This window comes from Saimiri boliviensis, chromosome 7, assembly GCF_048565385.1.
Source record: "Saimiri boliviensis isolate mSaiBol1 chromosome 7, mSaiBol1.pri, whole genome shotgun sequence".
Lineage (NCBI taxonomy): Eukaryota > Metazoa > Chordata > Mammalia > Primates > Cebidae > Saimiri > Saimiri boliviensis.
In genome coordinates this window covers 64,144,291-64,165,572 of record NC_133455.1, presented here as the reverse complement: position 1 = coordinate 64,165,572, position 21,282 = coordinate 64,144,291, and the positions used below count along the sequence as shown (strand labels likewise).

The 21,282-nt window shown below is 45.9% G+C and overlaps 2 protein-coding genes across 11 annotated transcripts in view; both read left to right on the top strand.

Annotated features, from left to right (window-relative positions):
* KMT2D (lysine methyltransferase 2D) overlaps positions 1 to 3,929 on the top strand; it is a 42,908-nt gene extending 38,979 nt beyond the window's left edge. For all 9 annotated transcript variants that reach the window (XM_074402598.1, XM_074402599.1, XM_074402602.1 and 6 more), the window contains 4 exons: positions 38 to 323; positions 553 to 626; positions 753 to 861; positions 1,032 to 3,929. In XM_074402598.1, the coding sequence (XP_074258699.1) occupies positions 38 to 323; positions 553 to 626; positions 753 to 861; positions 1,032 to 1,124 (562 nt within the window). In that variant the 3' untranslated portion in view covers positions 1,125 to 3,929. The remainder of the gene's footprint in view (positions 1 to 37; positions 324 to 552; positions 627 to 752; positions 862 to 1,031) is intronic.
* Positions 3,930 to 4,073: 144 nt separating this feature from the next.
* Positions 4,074 to 20,976, top strand: PRKAG1 (protein kinase AMP-activated non-catalytic subunit gamma 1). Of its 2 annotated transcripts, none has more exons than XM_003939116.4 (12): positions 4,074 to 4,170; positions 9,954 to 10,002; positions 17,403 to 17,512; positions 17,711 to 17,792; positions 17,890 to 17,948; positions 18,089 to 18,134; positions 18,236 to 18,290; positions 18,550 to 18,676; positions 19,167 to 19,332; positions 19,494 to 19,531; positions 19,958 to 20,104; positions 20,242 to 20,976. In XM_003939116.4, exons 1-12 carry the CDS (start codon positions 4,162 to 4,164, stop codon positions 20,347 to 20,349), a joined length of 996 nt encoding a protein of 331 aa, XP_003939165.1. In that variant the 5' UTR covers positions 4,074 to 4,161; the 3' UTR covers positions 20,350 to 20,976. The 2 variants fall into 2 exon arrangements, with proteins under 2 accessions (XP_003939165.1, XP_074258705.1); XM_074402604.1 differs by lacking the exon at positions 4,074 to 4,170 and adding an exon at positions 5,721 to 6,218.
* Positions 20,977 to 21,282: the final 306 nt, after the last annotated feature.

Below are 21,282 nucleotides of genomic sequence, written 5' to 3'. Positions count from 1 at the left end.
GGAGAGCTGTCTTGTCATGGATTGTATCACCTCCCAGGCCCCATACCCTGAACAGCACCAGCATGTCTAAGGCATATCAGAGCACCTTCACAGGCGAGACCAACACCCCGTACAGCAAGCAGTTTGTGCACTCCAAGTCATCTCAGTACCGGCGGCTGCGAACCGAATGGAAGAACAACGTGTACCTGGCTCGCTCCCGTATCCAGGGCCTGGGGCTCTATGCAGCCAAGGACCTAGAAAAGCACACAATGGTTATCGAGTACATTGGCACCATCATTCGGAACGAGGTGGCCAACCGGCGGGAGAAAATCTATGAGGAGCAGGTATGAACTGGCAGAGGGGCCATTGTGTATAGTCTGCACTCAACCAAGGAGCAAGGGGCAGGATTGGTCCCAGGAGAGCAGGAAGAAGGCTGTGGTGGGGAGAAGGGAAAGGCAGGAGAAATGAAGAACATGCAAGAGAAGCCTACTGCCCAAGTCTCCCACCTGATCCCACAGCCACCGCTGCCACTCTCTGATACTCTTGTCCCTTCTGCAACCTCTGCCTTTCTAGAATCGAGGCATCTACATGTTCCGAATAAACAATGAACATGTGATTGATGCTACGTTGACCGGCGGCCCTGCCAGGTGAGCGATGATGAGGAAGGAGGGATTTAGTGGTCCCTGAGAGTGGCACTCGGGGGTAAACCAACAAAGAATCAAAATTGTCCCAACTTAGCTGCCTGACATCCCTGACTCTCTCCCACTGCCCAGGTACATTAACCATTCCTGTGCCCCTAACTGTGTGGCTGAAGTCGTGACATTTGACAAAGAGGACAAAATCATCATCATCTCCAGCCGGCGAATCCCCAAAGGAGAGGAGGTGAGAGGAAGTAACCTGAGTGAGTGACAAAGCAGCTCCTCCTCCTCTCACCCCTTCTCTGCCATTCCCTAAATGTGGGTTCCTAGGCTGTGCCCCTCAGTTCCTATCTTCTCTGCCCTCCCCTCTTCCTGTGTGGAGCTAGCATTGATTCTGCCCTCTTCTCTTTTCAGCTAACCTATGACTATCAGTTTGATTTTGAGGACGATCAGCACAAGATCCCCTGCCACTGTGGAGCCTGGAATTGTCGGAAATGGATGAACTAAGAAGCTTTGAGGCTACCAGGCAGGGGAGTCCCCCTACCCCCAACCTCTTCCCTGAAAGGGATGAGGGGGAAGAGAGGTAGCAGCCAGAGCCAGGACCCAGGGCTGGGGCTGCCGGCTGACCGGAGCCCCTGGAGCAGGAGGCTGGGGCAGAGGGCCCTAGGCCAAGCCCACCCTGGGCACCAGGGACAACCCTCTTCCCCACCACCGGCCCTCAGGCTGGCATCTCTGCCCCCAGCTCCAGGAGGGGCCAGACAGAAGCAGCCATTGGGCATCTCAGGTTTGAGGGGGATATGGGCCGGGAACTACCCAGAAGCATCTGGGAGGCAGCAGGGTGGGGGAAGAGGATGTGTGGCCGGGCCTCACAGCCCTGCTGCTCCCACTGACCTCTCTGGCCCAACTCAAGGCTGCAAAGAGACTTGACTAAGCTTGACAATCCCAAAGGCCGGGTCCCACACCTGGCCCTGCCTGCCGGGTCCTGCCCCCACCCTCACCCCCAGACCCTTCCCTCTTGATCTGTCTCTGTTTCCCTCTTTTCCTCTGTGTTTCTGTCTCTCTATGGGTTGTGTTTCCTTGTTTTCCACTCTGACAAATGCAACATGAACGGGAAAGAGGCGCCCAGCTGCCTAGGAGGGCAAGCTGGGCAAGCCGGGCAAGGAGACCCCGCACCCACACCTACCTCATTTAAGTGTTGGATTTTTTGCTGTTTTGAAATGTGAGACCCTCTCCAAGCCCCCTACTGCCCCAGCCCTCTCCCCCACCTCACTGCCCTCTTCTGAGTGGGTGGAAGGGGGGTAGGAGGAGGAAGAAAAACAACAACAAAAAATCCATCTTTGTTTTTAATTATGGGCATGGGATGGTGGTTGAGGCAAATGATGATGAAGATTGGGGATGACTGGCCCCTAGTCGCTCTAGGACTTCCTTCTCCATCTGGACATGGGGGCAGGAGGGGCTAAACCTAGGACCAGGATATCTCCCTCCTGTTTTCCCAACCCCATCATGAGCCCGTTTGCCCTCCAGCCCCTGGATGGGTTGGGTGGGGGGTAGGGTGAGGGCGATCCCTGAGTGGCATGCCCATACCTAGTGAGGCAGGGTGTGGCCCGGAGCTCCCACTTTCCCTCAGTCACCAAACTGCTGCTGGTCTGGTGGGAAGGGGTGGTGATGTGGGGGTGGGGGAGCTTAGTGTCAGCGCGGGGAGGGTGGGGGGTATTTATCTATTTATACATGGGATTGTACATAGTCTTGTGGGGCATGGGGGAGCCGGCTGGAGGTGAGAACCCTCCCCTCTCCCCCCACCCCCGGGGAGAGCAAATGTAAAACTACTAATTTTTGTGCTTTATATATTCTATATAAATATATCTATTTTCTTTTTACAAAACCAGTTTATAAATGGTAGGGGGGCGTGGGGCGGACACATGGAGCTCCCCTTGTGGGGGGGCCCACTCCATTACCCAACCTACCGCCCTTTTCCTCACCCCCCCCCACCCCACTCCCCACCCCCTGGCTGTGACTGCTGTAAGATGGGGGTATAGAGGCTGGGCGATTCCCACCCCCTGTTGTATAGTTGGACTATGTTATAACGCACAAAAGAGAGCTGACCCCAGGGGGAGCCAGAGGGTGATGGGTTCCCTGCCTCCCTTTCCTTCCCCTTTCTGCCCAAGCTAGTGCTGCAGTTGAACCTCTTCCTGCGGGTGGGGGTAGGTAAGGGGTGGGTGAGGCCCCAAACCCCTCTCTGGTAGGGAACCATGGGGATGAAGATGAAGCTTATATGCAGTTATCTTCTAGGGGCTGTGGGCAAAGGGCATTTTGTAATTAATATTTTCAAGAATCAAATGTCTGGAGTGTAGGGGTGGGCTTGGTGGTGGTGGACGGGCGGGCCTGCTGGAGGGGGAGCTTGGTCGCTGTTGTGATTTTAGGTTTGTTTTTGTTTTGTTTTGAATTTGGGGGGTTGTGGATTGTTGGGGGTAGGGAGATTTTTTTATTTAAGCTGCTTCCTCAACTGTTCCAAGCTGCAAATGTTTAAGAGAATAACACCCCCCACTCCCACAGGAACCGCTGTAATTAAATCAGACAGTAGGGAGACTGGGCTGCTCCCCTCAAAGCCACAGCCCTTGGATGTTCCTTTTCCGAGAGCAGAAGGTCTAGGCTACAGGGATGGGGAGATTGGCTCCTGTGAGTCAGGCTCTGTTTGGGGCTTGGGCCCTGGGATTGGGAAAAGGGGATGGGGCAGACTTTGTAAGCATATGCTAGGTATCCGATAGTCCTGTAGAATTTAGTGAAGAAACCTTATACAGTTTTTAATTTTTATATAAACTATAACTCAGACCCAAGCTACAAGGTTGGAATTTTGGTTGTCGGTTTTTTTTTTAAGTACCCTGCCTGTATAATTGCATCAAACTCCTCCACCCCCGCCCCCATGTTTGTATTTTGGGTTGGTTTACACTCGCACATACTCAAATTTTCAGTTTTCCCCTTTACAGTCTTCTCCCCTCACCTCCAGGACCCTCCCCCCTTTTTAAAAAATAAATCGCTGACAAGTGTGAATCCCGTGAAAACTTTATTTTGTGTTGTGTGTATCCTGTACAGCAAGGTTGGTCCTTCGTAACAACGGATGAAATGGTTCCCTTTTTTAAAGCGCCCTCTCTCCCTCCACCCTCAGCGCCCCTCTGTCCTTGGCATGTTTTGTATCAGCGATCATTCTGAACTGTACATAATTTATGTTGCGAGAGGCAAAGGGCAAGTTTTGGATTTTGCTTCTTCCAAGTTTGTTTTTAAACAACAAATAAAAAAAGAACATTTTAAATACAAGCGACTCCGTCCCGTGACCCTTGCCATCAGCGAGATCCGTGCGGTCTGCGAGGACCGGGGGAGGGCGGTTACCGAGGCCCGCCACCGCCGGAAGGGTGGGTTGTCCGTCTTCCGCCCTAGTCTGGCGACTGCCGTGACGCGAGCGGATGTGGCGTTGCCGCTCCGGATGTGGGGCGGGGCCTGCCCCAGGAGAACTTCCTAAAGCGAGAGAACCAAGCCGGCGCCTCTTGCAATGGAGACGGTGAGGAGTGCCGGAGGGCGGTCGGGGGCGCTGTGGAGCCTAAGACCCCCGTTAGGAGACCGGGAGGGCCGGGCAGGGGCTGGCGCTGGTGTCTAGCAAACAAGAAGCAGCCGGGTGTCTGCCCTATCCCGTGACCCTGTCCCTCCACTTGCTTCGTTGGGCGCATCTCCTAGGACTGGGCCGCGCCCCCGCCGCCTTTCCTTACGCGGTACCCTTAGCCCGAACAGGCAGTGACTCCTGCCTGGCTCCCTCCTTGGAGGGAGCCCACCTATGCCTTGGCAGTCTCGGGCCTCTTTTCCTCTTAGCACCTCAAGCCCTTTCAGAGGTTTGCTTGAGAGGGCAGGGCTGTAATCCAGCTTTGCTGGGTGAGGCAGGGGACGTCCAGGGGGATCTCCGCTTGCAGGTAGCTACTGGACCTCGGTGATCGGACTGTGAAACCTGTAATCCCTGGCAGGAGGACATCTGAAGATCTTTGTAATGCATTCAGTGAAGTCACATTTCCTTAATAAGACCGAGAATTGGGGTTTGCTTGAAAGAGGAAATCTTGCAGTGTTAGAGGCCACTGTGTTCCTTGGACAAGTTTAGGTCATGACCCGCTCTGCGACTCTAAGCGGGAGTTTTGGCATATCTCATTCTTGGCGAGCAGGCATTGACCAATTGTGGCAGGGCCCTGTCACCCTCCCACAGATGCTGCGGGTTGCCTGCTACATGTTTGCACCCACCCTCACTCTCAGGAGTCTTTTTCTAGCGCTCTGTAACTCCTCCCATACACTTCCCTCTCCACAGTTTTTAACCATGTGTCGTCTTTGAGACAGAGTAACTGTTTCCATGTTGGTTTTTTCTTATCTGCTATTGTAGTTATGAAAGGACTGCAGGTTCACTTTTCTAACTAATTCGTAAGTGATTCCTAAGAATTATTCTGGGACGTGCCCAGAGTAATTCTTTGCCACACCCTTTCCCTGCCTATAGAGAGGTTGTTTCTTTCAGGTTTTCAAAAAGAAAACCGACCAAGTAGTAAAATGATTCGCAGTTGGTCTCCCAGGCAAGGGAGCCAGTTCTGACTAATTAAGATAATCTTGAACAAAAATAATGAGTCTAATTTCATTAAATTTAAAATAACATACTCTACCTACTTATAAATGTATTATGGTATACAAAGCATTTTTATATAGATTTTCTAATTTAGCCTTCACATTTTATGTAGTGGATTAGGTTCTGGGACGGAAATTAAAAAGAAGAAAAAGAAAACTTAGCCAGGTGTGGTGGCTCACGCCTGTAATCCCAGTACTTTGGGATGCCAAGGCAAAGGGATTGCTTGCGCTCAGGAGTTCTACACCAGTGATGAAACCCTGTCTGGACAAAAACAAAAATACAAAAATTACCCAGGCATGGTGGTGGTAGTGGTGCGTGCCTGTGGCCTAGCTATTTGGGAGCCTGAGGTGGGAGGATCGCTTGATCCAGGGAGGTGGAGGCTGCAGTGAGCTGAGATCATGCCACTGCACTCCAGCCTGAGTGACACAGTGAGACCTTATCTCCCCCCCCCCAAAAAAAAAAAAACACTTTTGAAAATGCTCAGCCTGAGGGCAGCCAGCAATAGCTGTTATTTAAAGGTAGACTATAATAAATGCTATCATCAATATGCAGACAAAGGACTGTGACAGCATAGTTGAGAGAAAAATTACTTTGGACCTGGGAGAGGGCACTGCAAATTGAGAGAACAGTATGAGCAAGGGCACTGAAATTGGGGTATGTAGAGAATTGGGAGTGAACCAGTGGTTTGATGTTTCTGGGTTTGGATTTTGGTCACAGTGGGAGAAAAGACTGGAAAAGAAGGCTAAGATCAGGTTGAAAGTATTACATACCATGCTAAAATTGAACTTTTGTTTTGTAATAGGGGACCTATGGAAGATGTATGAGCAAGTCAGTGAATGTCCTTTAGGAATGTTCATAGCAGCTTTCTGTACATGGACTGAGCTACTTCAGAAAGTAGAAAGTAAAGTTTCTTGTTACTGGAGATGAAAGTAACCTTCCAAACCTGAGATGCTTTGGTGAGCAAACTTGGTGAAAGCATGAAAGAGAAATTGAAGAACAGATAGTTTTGGGGCAAGGACACCAGTTTAAACAGTGTTGCAGAAGTGAGAGATAAAAGCCTAAATTAAGGCTGTGAAATTGGCAATGAGAGAGATGGATCTGAGGCATTTCTAACATACCAGCTTAGTTGATACATGTTAAGAAGACAGTTATGCAAAACATAGCTGGGAACCACACTGAGAATAGGATTAGAGGGACAAATGTTTCATATTGAAGCATTTGAGGAGTCTCTGTGATATCTGTGGTTATCAAACAATTAATTGCAAATGTAGACCAGAAGTTTGGAAGAAATTGTGAGTCTGTTTGTCAGATGTAGACTGTGTCTCTGTAATATTTTGTACTTACATGGTACAGTGGTAATTTCTCTGGTCCCCTGTGTTATTAGAAGTAGAAAGGATGGTCAATGAAAAAAGAAAAAGAAGTAGAAAGGAGACCAGGCACAGTGGTTCGTGCCTGTAATCCCAGAACTTTGGGAGGCCAAGGTGGGTAGATTGCTTGAGCCCAGGAGTTTAAGACCAACCTGGTCAACATAGTGAGACCCCATCTCTAAAAAAAAAAAAAAAAAAAAAAAAATACATAAAGTAGCTTGGCTTGGTGGTGTGTGCCTATAGTCCCAGCAGCCTGGGAGGCAGAAGTCAGAGGATTGCCTGAGCTGGGGAATTTAAGGCTGCAGTGATCCATGATTGTGCCACTGCACTCCAGCGTGGGTGACAGAGTGATTCCCTGTCTCAAAAAGAAAAAAGAAAAAGTGGACATAATTAGATAATTCCCCCTCTGATATGATGAAACAGGCAGAAAGTTAAAAGTCACGTAGTCAGTTGTGTTTGAGTCTCTTATATTGGTATCTGTATCTCTATTATAGCTATATGTTTCTTTCCTCTCTCTGTAACTTAGTCTTGGGTATATCTGTTGATATCAGTGTGCATCATTCTTTGAGAATTAAAAAAACAACAACTGTGAATTATATGCAAAACCCTGTGCCAAATAGTATGGGGGATACAAAATATAAGGTAGTTCTAAGTTTCCAGGAATTTATAATCTGTTTGGATAGATAATGAACAAAATAACTGTAGCACAGTACAATATATATCATATGACGGGTGCAGTAAATTCTACAGAAGTAGCTGTTGCTGTGCCTTTGTATAGATCTTTGTGAGACTCCGATATATCATGTGTCTATCTTTACCACTAAACAACCCTCTCTCCCACTTATAAGTGATGAGGCTGTTGTTCCGATAGTCTTGCCAAAATGGCAGGCCAAGCTAATAGTCTTATGTAGTCCAGAAGGAAGAGAGGGAGAATATCCCCCTAACTCCCTGCTCTCTTCGCTAGCCTATTAAGGGAGAAAAGTGTAGGGCTGTCTTAAACTTCCCGGGTTTAGGAATTTTGTCAGCCAGCCTCCCAGGTTGAAGTTTTTATGTCATGTTACTACAGAAGCTATGGGGATGAGGTATGGTTTTAAGTTAGTTTGGAGGTATCACCCAGAGCAAACGGAGCCAAAACTGTTGATGCTAGCAGATGAAAATTGTTGTGAAACCTTCTGGGTTCCCAAATAACAATGACATTTCCAAATGTTCCCACTTGAGGGAGCACAGAAATGGTTCTAAGGTTTATCTAGTCAAAACACTCTCTACTGTCAGACTATCTAGGGAAAGGAAACTTGGAAAACCAGCATCTCCTGGCTGTAGCACCTTTGACTCACAAGGGTGCTGAGTGGACTCGAGTCCCCAGTTTCAGAACATTCATGTTCCTTATCCTCCCCTCAGTCATTCAGGCTTTGACTGGCTGACAGTCAGCTACTGGGATCCTCCCTGCTTGTGGTACTCTCTCAATGGTAAAGATTATTTCTGTGGCTCCAGTGCCTGCAACTATGCCTAGTGAGTGAGTGTCAGTGTTTGGGGGAAGACAATGCTAATCTCTCTGGCTTCCAAGTTTTGATAAAATAGATCTGTGAGAATCTTGCAGGGGTTAGCCCTAAGCCCCGATCTTTTAGCCTTAGCTTTTAGGACCTAATGTTTCATTAGGCAGTATAGTGTCTAAGAACATGAGCTTTGCAGATGATGCTCATTCAGCTCAAAAGTGGATAGAAGCATTTCTGGAAGGCACAATATTGTTAGCAGTATTGGTTTCTTCTCTTCTTTGATTCCAGAGAGGTGGAATTTCATCAGAATGGAGTAAATGCATTCAAAAATTTTATTAAAATGTCTGGGTATGGTGGCTTATGCCTGTAATACCAGCACTTTGGGAGGCTGAGGTGGCTGGATCACCTGAGGTCAGGAGTTTGAAGCCAGCCTGACCAACTAGGCAACAGAGTGAGAATCTGCAAAAAAAAAAAAAAAAAAAAATTACGAAAATGAACACTGCCAAGATAAATCCAACCAAACTCTTTGTCACTTATAAGAAATCATTTTGTGGCCGGGCGCGTGGCTCAAGCCTGTAATCCCAGCACTTTGGGAGGCCGAGGCGGGTGGATCACGAGGTCAAGAGATCGAGACCATCCTGGTCAACATGGTGAAACCCTGTCTCTACTAAAAATACAAAAAATTAGCTGGGCATGGTGGCGCGTGCCTGTAATCCCAGCTACTCAGGAGGCTGAGGCAGGAGAATTGCCTGAACCCGGGAGGCGGAGGTTGCGGTCGAAACTCCGTCTCAAAAAAAAAAAAAAAAAAAGAAAGAAATCATTTTGTTAGGTATAAGCAGTTTAAAATTTTTTTTTTTTTTGGCTAGGCACAGTGGCTCACACCTGTAATCCCAGCACTTTGGGAGGCCAAGGCAGGCGAATCACCTGAGATCAGGAGTTTGAGACCAGCCTGACCAACATGCAGAAACCCCCATCTCTATTAAAAATAAAAAATTAGCCGGGTGTGATGGTCCATGCCTGTAATCCCAACTACTTGGGAGGCTGAGGCAGGAGAATCACTTGAACCCAGGAGGCGGAGGTTGCAGTGAGCTGAGATTGCGCCATTGCACTCCAGCCTGGGCAACAAGAGTGAAACTCCATCTCCAAAAAATAGTAATCATACAAATAAATGCGGTTTTTCACATTTGTTACTTATTAAAATTTTGATGTTAAAAAAAGCAAACCACAAGCTTTAGAACCAGAAGATAGGTGTTTGAATGCCTGCTCCACCCCTCATCAGCCATGTGACCTTGGGAAGGTTGCTTAATGTCTCTTGACCCTCAGAGACATAATCTGTGAGAATAAGGCTAATAACAGTTTTTACCTCAGGGTTGTTTTGAAGGTTAAATGAGATCATATTTCTGAAGGCCCTTACAAGGCTGGGTGCAGTAACTCATGCCTATAATTGTAGTGCTTTTAGAGGCCAAGGAGGGCAGTCACTTGAGCCCAGAAGTTCAAGACCAGCCTGGGCAACATGGCGAAACTCCATCTCTACTAAAAATACAAAAATTACCTGGGCATAGGGGCATGTGCCTGTAATCCCAGCTACTCAGGAGGCTGAGGTGAGAGGATCACCTGAGCCTGAGGAGGCCAAGGCTGAAGTGAACTGTGATCACACCACTGCACTTCAGACTGGGTGACAGAGCACGACCCTGTCTCAAAAACAAAAAACGGGTGGGGGGAGCGGGGACTTTATAGTGCTTTAAATGGAGTCATTTATTATTTGTTCAGCAGCCCTTCCCCTAATGTTACAGAACCAGGTTAAACTGAATCTGTTTTCTTGTCTCTCCAGGTCATTTCTTCAGATAGCTCCCCAGCTGTGGAAAATGAGCATCCTCAAGGTAAGTTTACTGAAGAAAGGAAACTGGACATGAAAACAATAGCCTGACCCTAACAATGTCTTCAGCCAGCAGTGCTTTTGAATCTCTCCCCAGGGAAAGTCAAAGCAGGGCCAGATAATGTGCCAAACCACAAAAATCAGTGACAGTAGTTTGACAAGATCACCTAGGAATAAATCTTGGGCAGAGTGGGGATGATTAATGTCTTCAATTATCAGACCACTTGAGAGAAGCGTCTGAGGTACAGGGAAAACTTCCATAGGCAACTCTGGGCTGGCTAACTATGTTTTAAAAATCCTGGGTGTTGGCCGGGCTCGGTGGCTCAAGCCTGTAATCCCAGCACTTTGGGAGGCTGAGGCGGGTGGATCACGAGGTCAAGAGATCGAGACCATCCTGGTCAACATGGTGAAACCCCGTTTCTACTAAAAATACAAAAAAATTAGCTAGGCATGGTGGCGTGTACCTGTAATCCCAGCTACTCAGGAGGCTGAGGCAGGAGAATTGCCTGAACCCAGGAGGTGGAGGTTGCGGTGAGCCGAGATTGCGCCATTGCACTCCAGCCTGGGTAACAAGAGCGAAACTCCGTCTCAAAAAAAAAAAAAAAAATCCTGGGTGTTTTCTGCATAGCCCAGAAACAGTGCCACCAGGATTTTATCACCCATCAAACTCACTAAAGCCACTGGGTGTGAACAAAAAATTATGAAAAGGGCCGGGCACAGTGGTTTACACCTGTAATCCCAGCACTTTGGGAGGCCGAGATGGGTGGATCACTTGAGGTCAAGAGTTGAAACTAGCCTGACCAACATGGTGAAACTCCAGCCTAGGCAACAAGAGTGAAACTCTGTCTCAAACAAAAAAAAAAGGGATAATTCTCCAGGTCTGGTCACTTGAGACCTATTTTTGCCAGATCTTCTGGTTTTGAAAAGATACTAGAAATATTAAAAAAAAAAAAAAAAAAAAGAAAAAAAAAAGATACTAGAAATTTAGATTTTTATGTACATTTCTAGATTTAAAAATTCTGACTTAGATTATTTTAAGGCTGGGCACAGTGTAATACCAGCACTTTGAGAGGCCAAGGCAGGAGGATCACTTGAGCCCAGGAGTTGGAAACCAGCCTGGATAACTTAGTGAGACCCTGTCTCTATAAAAAATTTAAAAATTAGCCAGGCATGGTGGTGTGCACCTCTGGTTCCAGCTACCAGGGAGGCTGAGGTGGGAGGATCACTTTAGCCCAGGAGGTTGAGGCTGCAGTGAGTCGTGATTGTGCCACTGCACTCCAACCTGCACAGAGAGTGAGTCCCTGTCTCAATTATAAACAAAGAAAGAAACTCTGAGAAAACCAACTCCAATATGTTTGTGGGTCTATGGCCTGAATGATAGTATTTAACTATCAATGTAGTATATCTTCAACTGATGTCCAAAGTTGTATTCTTGGGAGTCTGAATTCCCAAGTTTGAATAATAATGGTAGGTTTCCAGTTGAAGATGGTAGATTGGTAGATTGGGCTGTGCATAGTGGCTCATGTCTGTAATCTTAGCTACTTGGGTGGCTGAGGCATGAGACTCCCTTGAACTCAGGAGGCGGAGGTTGCAGTGAGTGGAGATCACACCACTGTATTCCAGCTTGGGTGACAGCAAGACTGTCTCAAAAAAAAAAAAAAAAAAAAATGATGGTAGAGAATATATATTCACAAAAACTTCCCTGAAACCACCATAAAGGAATTTTTTTTTTTTTTTTTTTTTTTTTCTTTTGAGACGGAGTTTCGCTCTTGTTACCCAGGCTGGAGTGCAATGGCGCGATCTCGGCTCACCGCAACCTCCGCCTCCTGGGCTCAGGCAATTCTCCTGCCTCAGCCTCCTGAGTAGCTGGGATTACAGGCCCGCGCCACCACGCCCAGCTAGTTTTTTTGTATTTTTAGTAGAGACGGGGTTTCACATGTTGGCCAGGATGGTCTCGATCTCTCGACCTCGTGATCCACCCGCCTCGGCCTCCCAAAGTGCTGGGATTACAGGCTTGAGCCACCGTGCCCGGCCCATAAAGGAATTTTTTAAAGAAAAAGACACAAACATACCATAGGGAAACAGGAGAGGAGATAATAGCAATGAATTTTTGGAAGCGAAAAGCAAACAAAAGAGTGATGAACGACTTAGCAGACCTGAGAAGACTGCATTATAACTAGCAGTGAGGAAAGCCAAGAAGCACTGAAGGTCTAAGAAACAGCCAGATCCCAAGACACCTTGGGCACCTCCCCCTCCCACCTGTGGCAAAGACTGAAAGTCTAGCAAGGGACTTGGGCACAGCTTAGGACTGACGTACTGCACTGAAAACAGGAGCATGTAGTGAACTAGACTCGATGCTGAGCCTCCAGTCCTCTTCCCTATTCAGTTTCCAGAGTGCTAGCAGAAAAGACTTCACCCTCCAAGCACAAAATTAAATAATTCTTCTCTCCAGAATCCTCTTGAAAGTCCTAAAATATATAAGGTATTAAATGTTCCCTATCCAATGACTCACAGTCAACAAGGCTCACTTACACACAGAGCTTCCTCTCAGCCTTAAAGCCTCCACTCTAAAGATATGGTTTAAATTCTTTAAACCAAAGATTACCAAACATCTAAAGAAAGCATCTGTGGAAAAAAGTGATCCAAAATGCCCCCTACCCCACCCTGGAAGGTACCATTGTTTTACTTTGAAGGCTCTATCTCCCTGGTAAAAAAATAAATAAAAATGAAAAAGCAGACTGCCCTTCCCAACCTCACGTACACCCAGAAGAAACAAACAGGAAAAAAGCAACTGAAAGGAAAAGGTGAGAAGAAAACTTTGATAACATTAATATAATCTCAGGTAAAAGAACACATTTCTCAATACCTGTGAAAGTAGTGTATCTTTAAAGAAAACAACAACAGCTAGACTCGGTGGCAGCACTTTGGGAGGCTGAGGCTGGTGCATCACCTGGGGTGAGGGTTCGAGACCAGCCTGACCAATATGATGAAACCCCGTCTCTACTAAAAATACAAAAATTAACCAAGCATGGTGGCATAGGCCTATAATCCCAGCTACCTTGGGAGGCTGAGACAGGAGAAGTGCTTGAACCCAGGAGGCAGAAGTTGCAGTGAGCCGAGATTACACCATTGCACTCCAGCCTGGGCAATAAAAACGAAACTGTCTCAAAAAAAAAATCAAAAAACTGTATTTCCACCATTCCACCATGAAACAAGTATAGATAGGATACAATTTTTAAAGAAGGAATTTTCATAAAACAAAAAGGAACTCTTGGAAATTAAAAATATAAGAGCAAAATTTAAATCCAGTTGTAGGTTTCAAAAATCAACATGAGGAAACTTCCTAGAAAGCAGAGTTAAAAACCAACAAAATAGAAAATAGGAGAGAAGGCGTAGTGGCTTATACCAGTGGCTAACACTGTGGGAGACTGAGGCAGGAGCACAGGAGTTTGAGACCAGCTCACAGCAAGACCCTGTCTCTATAAAAAATAAAATGAGCCAGGCATGGTGGCATGTACTTATAGTCCCAGCTACTCAGGAGACTGAGACAGAAAAATTGCTTGAGCCCAGAAGGTCAAGGCTGCAGTGAGCCATGATCTCACTCACCATTGCACTCCAGCCTGGGTGACAGAATGAGAGCCTGTTTCTAAAAAAAAAGGAGACAAAAGATTTCAACAACCCATAAAATAAAATCCCCAAACAAACATTAAAGGGTCAGTCTAGCAAGTCCAATATCTAAATAGGAGTCACAGAAAGAAAAATAGGAACACAGAGGGAAGGAAATAATTCAAGAACATTTATTGGAACTTAAGGACATTAGTTCTTCCATGGGTGCTATTGCAACCTACAACAGTGAAGCAGGGAGCCCCAAGAGAATAGGAATTATCCACCCTTAGCTGTGCCTTTATTTTCCCTACTGTCAGTGACCTTTGTTTCCTGAGCCTTGTCTATGCCATAGACCACGGTCTCCTTTAAAAAAAAAAAAAAGACGTTAGTTCTCATATTGAAAGGACCTATCAAATATTGAGCAGAGTGGATGAAAGTGACCCACCCAAAGCACAGTCATCGTGAGATTTCAGAACACTGGAAACAAAGAGAAGATCGTATTGAGTTTTCAGAGAGAAAAAAAAAAGTCACATAAAAAGAGTAGGAATTGCCTTGGACTCTCAACACTAGCAACTAGCAGGCAGTGGAGAAATGCCTTCAACATTCTGCAGGAAAATAAAGTCCAAGCTTTCCTGCAAATTCTCAGCCAAATTATAAATCAAGGATGAGGGTAGAATAAAGATATTGACAGGCTGCAAGGTCTCAAAAAATGTACCTCCCATGCACCCTTTCTCAGGAAGCCACTGGAAGATGTGTTCTACTAAAACAAGGGAGTAATCAAAAAAGATGAAAACGTGATATAGGAAACAGGAGCACCAGTAGAGGAGAGACTTGAAAGGGGTACCCAGGATGGTGATGAACAAAGATCCCAGGATGTTAGCAGTGCACACCAGACAAACCAGCCCAGATTTGAGCAGGTCAGAAGGCTCCAGCGAGACTTCTTTGGGTAGTTTAAATTGATAGATTATCTAATGCTTCTGAACCTCTTGAAGCATTTGGGGATTGGGTTAGTTATGGGAATTATACATAGAAAATTAAACAAACAGGCTGGGCGTGGTGGCTGATCCCTGTAATCCCAGCCCTTTGGGAGGCCAAGGCGGGTGGATTGCCTGAGGTCAGGAGTTCTTTTTTTTTTTTTTTTGAGACGGAGTTTTGCTCTTGTTACCCAGGCTGGAGTGCCATGACGTGATCTCGGCTCACCGCAACCTCCGCCTCTTGGGTTCAGGCAGTTCTCCTGCCTCAGCCTCCTGAGTAGCTGGGATTACAGGCACGCGCCACCATGCCCAGCTAATTTTTTGTATTTTTAGTAGAGACGGGGTTTCACCATGTTGACCAGGATGGTCTCGATCTCTTGACCTCGTGATCCACCCGCCTCAGCCTCCCAAAGTGCTGGGATTACAGGCTTGAGCCACCGCGCCCGGCCAGGTCAGGAGTTCTAGACCAGCCTGGCCAACATGGTGAAACCTCGTCTCTACTTTAAAAAGATACAAAAATTAACCGGGCATGGTAGCACATGCCTGTAATCCGAGCTACTCAGGAGGCTGAGACAGGAGAATCACTTGAACCTGGGAGGCAGAGGTTGCAGAGGTCGCACCACTGCACTCCAGCCTGGGCTACAGAGCAAGACTGTCTCAAAAAAAAAAATGAAAATTAAACAGAAGGACAAGACCATTAACTCCAGGGAAAACAAAATTGTGAAAGGAAGAAAAAAAAAATCAGAGTTTACTATTTGGTTTATCTCTGAATAATAAACATTCAGTCAAAATGATTTAAATGCTGGCTAGCTGCAGTGGTTCCTGCCTGTAATCCCAGCACTTCGGGAGGCTGAATCGGGCAGATCACTTGAGGTCAGGAGTTCGAGACCAGCCTGGACAACATGGTGAAACTCCATCTCTACTAAAATACAAAAAATTAGCCGGGCATGGTGGCAGGCGCCCGTAATCCCAGCTACTTGGGAGGCTGAGGGCAGGAGAATTGCTTTAACCTGGGAGGCCAAGGTTGCAGTAAGCCGAGATTTTGCCACTGCACTCCAGCCTGGGTGACAAAGTGAGACTCCCTCTCAGGAAAAAAAAAAGAAAAAAAAGGATTTAAATACAGATATAACCAACATGCTTTAGCTCCTGGAAGAATGGGGAGGATGGGAAGTACATGTTTGTAATGAAGCCCTAGTGGGAAATAGAAATAGAAATTCTCATCTTCCTTGGTAGGCAGATGATAAATAATGCCCCAAAATGAAAAAAAAAAAAAATCTGAAACTAGCAATACAAGCATGTTATTTAAGGATATAGAATTAAGTACCAAAATAATCAACTAAAAGAGGTAGATGTTCTCATCTCTGAGGAAGGGTAGTACAGGGAGGTAGGTTGCAAGGACTGCATTTTTTTCTTAACAAAATTTGTAAATGTGTTTGACTCTTTAAACTGTGTGCCTGTATAACTTTGGTTTAAAAAAAATTAAACAAATTGGCTAAAGACTTAAGAGCATGAAGTTTGGAATCAGATCTGAGTTTGAGTCTTTCTTGCCACTTATTATTGGTGTGACTTTGAGCAGTTTATTTAATTACACCTATTTTCTCATCTGAAACAGGACGGTACTTACAGATTTGTTGTAAGTATTAAATGATGTAATTTTTTCTTTTTCTTTTGAGACAGAGTCTTACTCTCTTGCTGAGGCTGGAGTGCAGTGGCAGGATCTCGGCTCACTGCAACCTCTGCCTGCTGGGTTCAAGCAATTCTCTTGCCTCAGCCTCCCGAGTAGTTGGGACTACAGGCGCATGCCACAGCACCTGGCTAATTTTTGTATTTTTTTTTTTTTTTTTTTTTTTTTAGTAGAGATGGGATTTTGCCATGTTTGCCAGGGGCTTGCTGTGTTGCCCAGGCTGGTCTGAAACTCCTGACCTCAGGTAATACACCTACCTTGGCCTCCCAAAGTGCTGGGATTACAGGCGTGAACTACCTCGCCAAGCCAATGTAATATTTTTAAGTACATGTAGTATAGTATGTAGCACATTCAAGCTATTATTTTGGGAGATTGCTTCCCTAGTTTAGAGCAAGCAATTAAAATCACAGGAATAGAAAAAGGTAATCCTAGCCAGGATCTCCTATTTGTCTCAAGTAGGTGGGATGATTTCTGGTTTACAGGGTGATCCCAAAATGGACTCTCAAGGTATTTCGAGCCAGGTTGATTGAGCACTGGGCTCTAACTTACTGTTGATGAGAACTGGCCCAACTTGGACCATGACTTTCCCATTTGCAGGTCTTAGGATATATTTTTTTTTAATTGAGACAGGGGCTTGCTATGTTGCCTAGGCTGGCCTCAAACTCCTGAGTTCAAATGATCCTCTCTTTCAACTTCCTGAATAGCTGAGATTACAGGTGCATGCCACCATGCCTAGCACAGTCTTGAAAGAATTTTAAGAAGCTTACTTCATTGAAAAAAGAGAACGAGTGCAGCTGCTAAATATATGAAAGGGAAGGCTTAGATTAAAGATGAGAAAAAATTTTAGACTATATATAACATGTTAAAGAGATACTATAGACTTTAGGTTTTAGTCAACTTTATTTTACCTATAGGGACCAATAGATAAAGTCTTAATCTGGAGATGGGGTTGGATGAAATGATTTCTAAGAGGTTTATCCAGGCTTCGTGGAAACAATAGGAACAAAAGATAAAATAAGGGACCTTATAAAAAATCATGCTCTAAATATTTGAGATACTAGGACACTATTTTGTTTTCTGTCTCTTTTGATTGGGAGTTTTTATGTGGAAGGAAGCTACTAACTATTCTACCCTATGCAGAGACCCCAGAATCCAACAACAGCGTGTATACTTCCTTCATGAAATCTCATCGCTGCTATGACCTGATTCCCACAAGCTCCAAATTGGTTGTATTTGATACATCCCTGCAGGTGGGTGAAATCCTCTTTTCCCTTCCCCTTTTGGAGCCTTTGGTGTAATACCTCTCATCCTATCTCATCCTAAGGGTAGTATCCTTATCCTTCTGTGAACTTAGTCTCATGTTTTACCCAACATGCTGAAACAGTGTTCTTTTTTACAGTCTTGCCCCTGTGGATTTGCCCTTATGATTATTCCTGTCTTGGCTACAGGTGAAGAAAGCTTTCTTTGCTTTGGTGACTAACGGTGTACGAGCTGCCCCTTTATGGGATAGTAAGAAGCAAAGTTTTGTGGGTAAGCAAAAGTTTCAGCAACACAGTATTATTAGCATCTTGTGCTGGGCAGGGATAGAAGCTTTGGGCACTGCTGAGGGCTCTGTCTTGTCCTCTAGGTATGCTGACCATCACTGATTTCATCAATATTCTGCACCGCTACTATAAATCAGCCTTGGTAAGGAACTTTAGCCTAATGATCAAAATCACTTTCTCTACCCTAAGTCCCTCATTCTCATTTCTTTTCCTCCAAGCAAGCCACAAGGGCTTAAGGAAGTAGAGAGATCAGGTCTCAAATTCTGTTGCTTCTGCTTTCAGGTACAGATCTATGAGCTAGAAGAACACAAGATAGAAACTTGGAGAGGTATGTAGAGAATTAGGGTTGTAAAAAGATAAAGGGATGGAAGGTTCCTGGGAAATGCTTTTCCATGATGGTATTTTATGACCCATCGCTTTTCCCGTCAGAGGTGTACCTCCAGGACTCCTTTAAACCGCTTGTCTGCATTTCTCCTAATGCCAGGTGAGTTCCAGCTGTCTATTCATCTGTCCAAAGGGGGAATAGATTTGCCATCAGCATAACTAATGCTCTAGACACCCAGGGAAAGGGAAAGAAGAGAGAAAACACACACATACACACACTCTCTGTCTCTCGTCTGTCATGTACACTGCCCCGCTTCCCTAACCATCAGTTTTCCCTGTTTACCTATACACCGTATGAAGCAGTTTAACCACCCGCAGCCCCAGTACTGTGGAACTTATTATCTCCCACCTTCCCACAGCTTGTTTGATGCCGTCTCTTCATTAATTCGGAACAAGATCCATAGGCTGCCAGTTATTGACCCAGAATCGGGCAATACTTTGTACATCCTCACCCACAAGCGCATTCTGAAGTTCCTCAAATTGTTCGTAAGTACTCCTCAGCCCAATTCTTTTTTCTTTTTTCGTTTATTTATTTGTTGAAAAAAGAGATGAGGATTACAGGTGTGAGCCACTGCATCCAGCCCCATTTCTTATTTATTAATTAATTTATTTTGAGACAAGGTCTGACTTTGTTGCCCAGGCTGGAGTGGAGAGGCACTATCACGGCTCACTTCAGCTTCCACCTCCTGGGCTCAGGTGATTCCCCCCACCTGAACCCCCAGAGGAGCTGGGACTACAGGTGTGTACCACCACACCTGGCTAATTTTTTGGTATTTTTTTATAGAGGGGTTTTGCCATATGGCCCAGGCTGGTCTGAAACTTCTGGGCTCAAGCAATATGCCGCCTGTCTTTGACAGTGCTGGAATTACAGGCATAAGCTGGCGCAACCAGCCCTTATTTCTACGTACTGGCTTGGAGGGGTATCCAGGGGTGGTTTTGTGTGCCTTGAAAGTTAGGCTGATGGTTCTTTCCTCAGATCACTGAATTTCCCAAGCCAGAGTTCATGTCCAAGTCTCTGCAAGAGCTACAGATTGGCACCTATGCCAATATTGCTATGGTTCGCACTACCACCCCCGTCTATGTGGCTCTGGGCATCTTTGTACAGCATCGAGTCTCAGCCCTGCCAGTGGTGGATGAGAAGGGTAAGAGATTGGGCAGAAGGAGAGGGAGGGAAGATCCAGTGAAGTTAGGGTGGCTCTGGGAAAATCTGCTTTCCCCTCAGCTCAGCCAGGAGGGTGATTCTGTGAGTAGGGGGAGTCTTAGATGTCAGATCCTCCTTACTGAGCTGCCTCTGTCCCCCTAGGGCGTGTGGTGGACATCTACTCCAAGTTTGATGTGATCGTGAGTGATTGTGGAGGGTCTGGGAGGTAGGGAAGGGGTGGGGTTGTTAAATATGGAGGGGGAGAAGGGAGTCTCTTCTGTGATCTAAGGGTCTTAGAAGCTTCCAGGCTTTCAAGAAAACAAAAAAAAGCCGGGCGAGGTGGCTCACACCTGTAATCCTGCACTTTGGGAGGCTGATATGGGTGGATCACTTGAGGTCAGGAGTTCAAGACCAGCCTGGCCATCATGGTGAAACCCCATCTTTAAAAAAAAAAAAAAAAAAAAGAAGCTTCCAGGCTTTCAAATCCTATTCGAAAAGAAATGGAATGAGTTGGGTGTGGCTTGTGGCTGGCAATTCCCTGAATCCCTCTGGTGAGTTTGGATGGGTTCAGGGTTTGGAGGCTGGCTCTCTTGCTTCCCTGCAAGCTTCTTCCTCTGTCTTCCCAGAATCTGGCAGCAGAAAAGACCTACAACAACCTAGATGTGTCTGTGACTAAAGCCCTGCAACATCGATCACATTACTTTGAGGGTGTTCTCAAGTGCTACCTGCATGAGACTCTGGAGACCATCATCAACAGGCTAGTGGAAGCAGAGGTAGGGAGGCCAGCAACCCTAAAGAAGCTGTGGGGAGCAGCCTTGAGAGTGGGGTTTGGCAAGGTGGGTAGGAGCAGAGGGGCTTCCCTTGAGGCCAGCACTAAACATTCCCTTTCTCCCTTGTTGCTCTGTGCCAGGTTCACCGACTTGTAGTGGTGGATGAAAATGATGTGGTCAAGGGAATTGTATCACTGTCTGACATCCTGCAGGCCCTGGTGCTCACAGGTGGAGAGAAGAAGCCCTGAGCTGGGGAAGGGGTCAGGCAGCACTAAGGCATATGCCCAACTCATTGTCTGCTGGAAGCTCTGTGTGAATCAGATGAAACTTGGGGGAATTGTGACTCTGTTCCCTGCTTAGGGCCCCCTGCCCTTCTATTTGGGAGTTAGAGAAGGTATAGGGGGAGGAAGGAGAATGATTTTATAGCTACCCTTACCCTCACACATACACTTGAAAAAACTTTCAGACTCGCCAATTCTAGCCCCTGTCCTCTTAGATATAGCCCCCTTTCTGGGTGAACTGTAGGCTCTGTGTCTCTCAGACAAATTCTGATCTCTAAGAGATCCCCAGACCTCACCTGCCTCTGCCTATATCTCAGCCCTGATTCAACCCTAAGATAATAGCACAACAAAATTCTTCATAAAGATATTTTTATTTACCTGTTCCATGCTATATGGAGGAGGCCAAGTCCATTTAATGACATTTCTTCCCCTAATGTCACTGGGGAGGACTGTGGGGAGGAGGGCCTTTGGGTTCCTGTGCTGTGTGCATATGAAGGGAGATGGGGTTGGGTGGAGGAGGAGGGCAGTGTGGTTAGCTAAGGTTATTGCTTTTTGTGGCAAATCTAATTAAATGACAGCAATCTCTTCATGATATTACAGTGTTTGATTTTTGCAGTTGACAGACACCACTGTTCCAAACTTCCTACTTTATATGGCTTCTTCAACTGGTCATTAATAACAGTAGTGTATGTGCACACACACGTGTACATACACACACAGTTGTGTGCCAGACATCATTCTCAGTGCTTTACATATATTAACTAATTTCATCCTCAGAATAATAGTAGACACTATCCAGTTTTACAGATTTTTAAGAATGGAGGCACAGAGAGGCTAGGTAACTAACCCAAGACCACACAGCTAGTAAAAAGTGGAGCTAGGATTTGAACCCAAACAGTC

What these genes read in the sequence shown, in the direction of transcription:
- PRKAG1 (XM_003939116.4), top strand. An exon ending in GCTACTATAAATCAGCCTTG is followed by an intron (nt 17,949 to 18,088) that starts GTAAGGAACTTT and finishes TTCTGCTTTCAG; the next exon opens with GTACAGATCTATGAGCTAGA. An exon ending in CAAGATAGAAACTTGGAGAG is followed by an intron (nt 18,135 to 18,235) that starts GTATGTAGAGAA and finishes TTTTCCCGTCAG; the next exon opens with AGGTGTACCTCCAGGACTCC.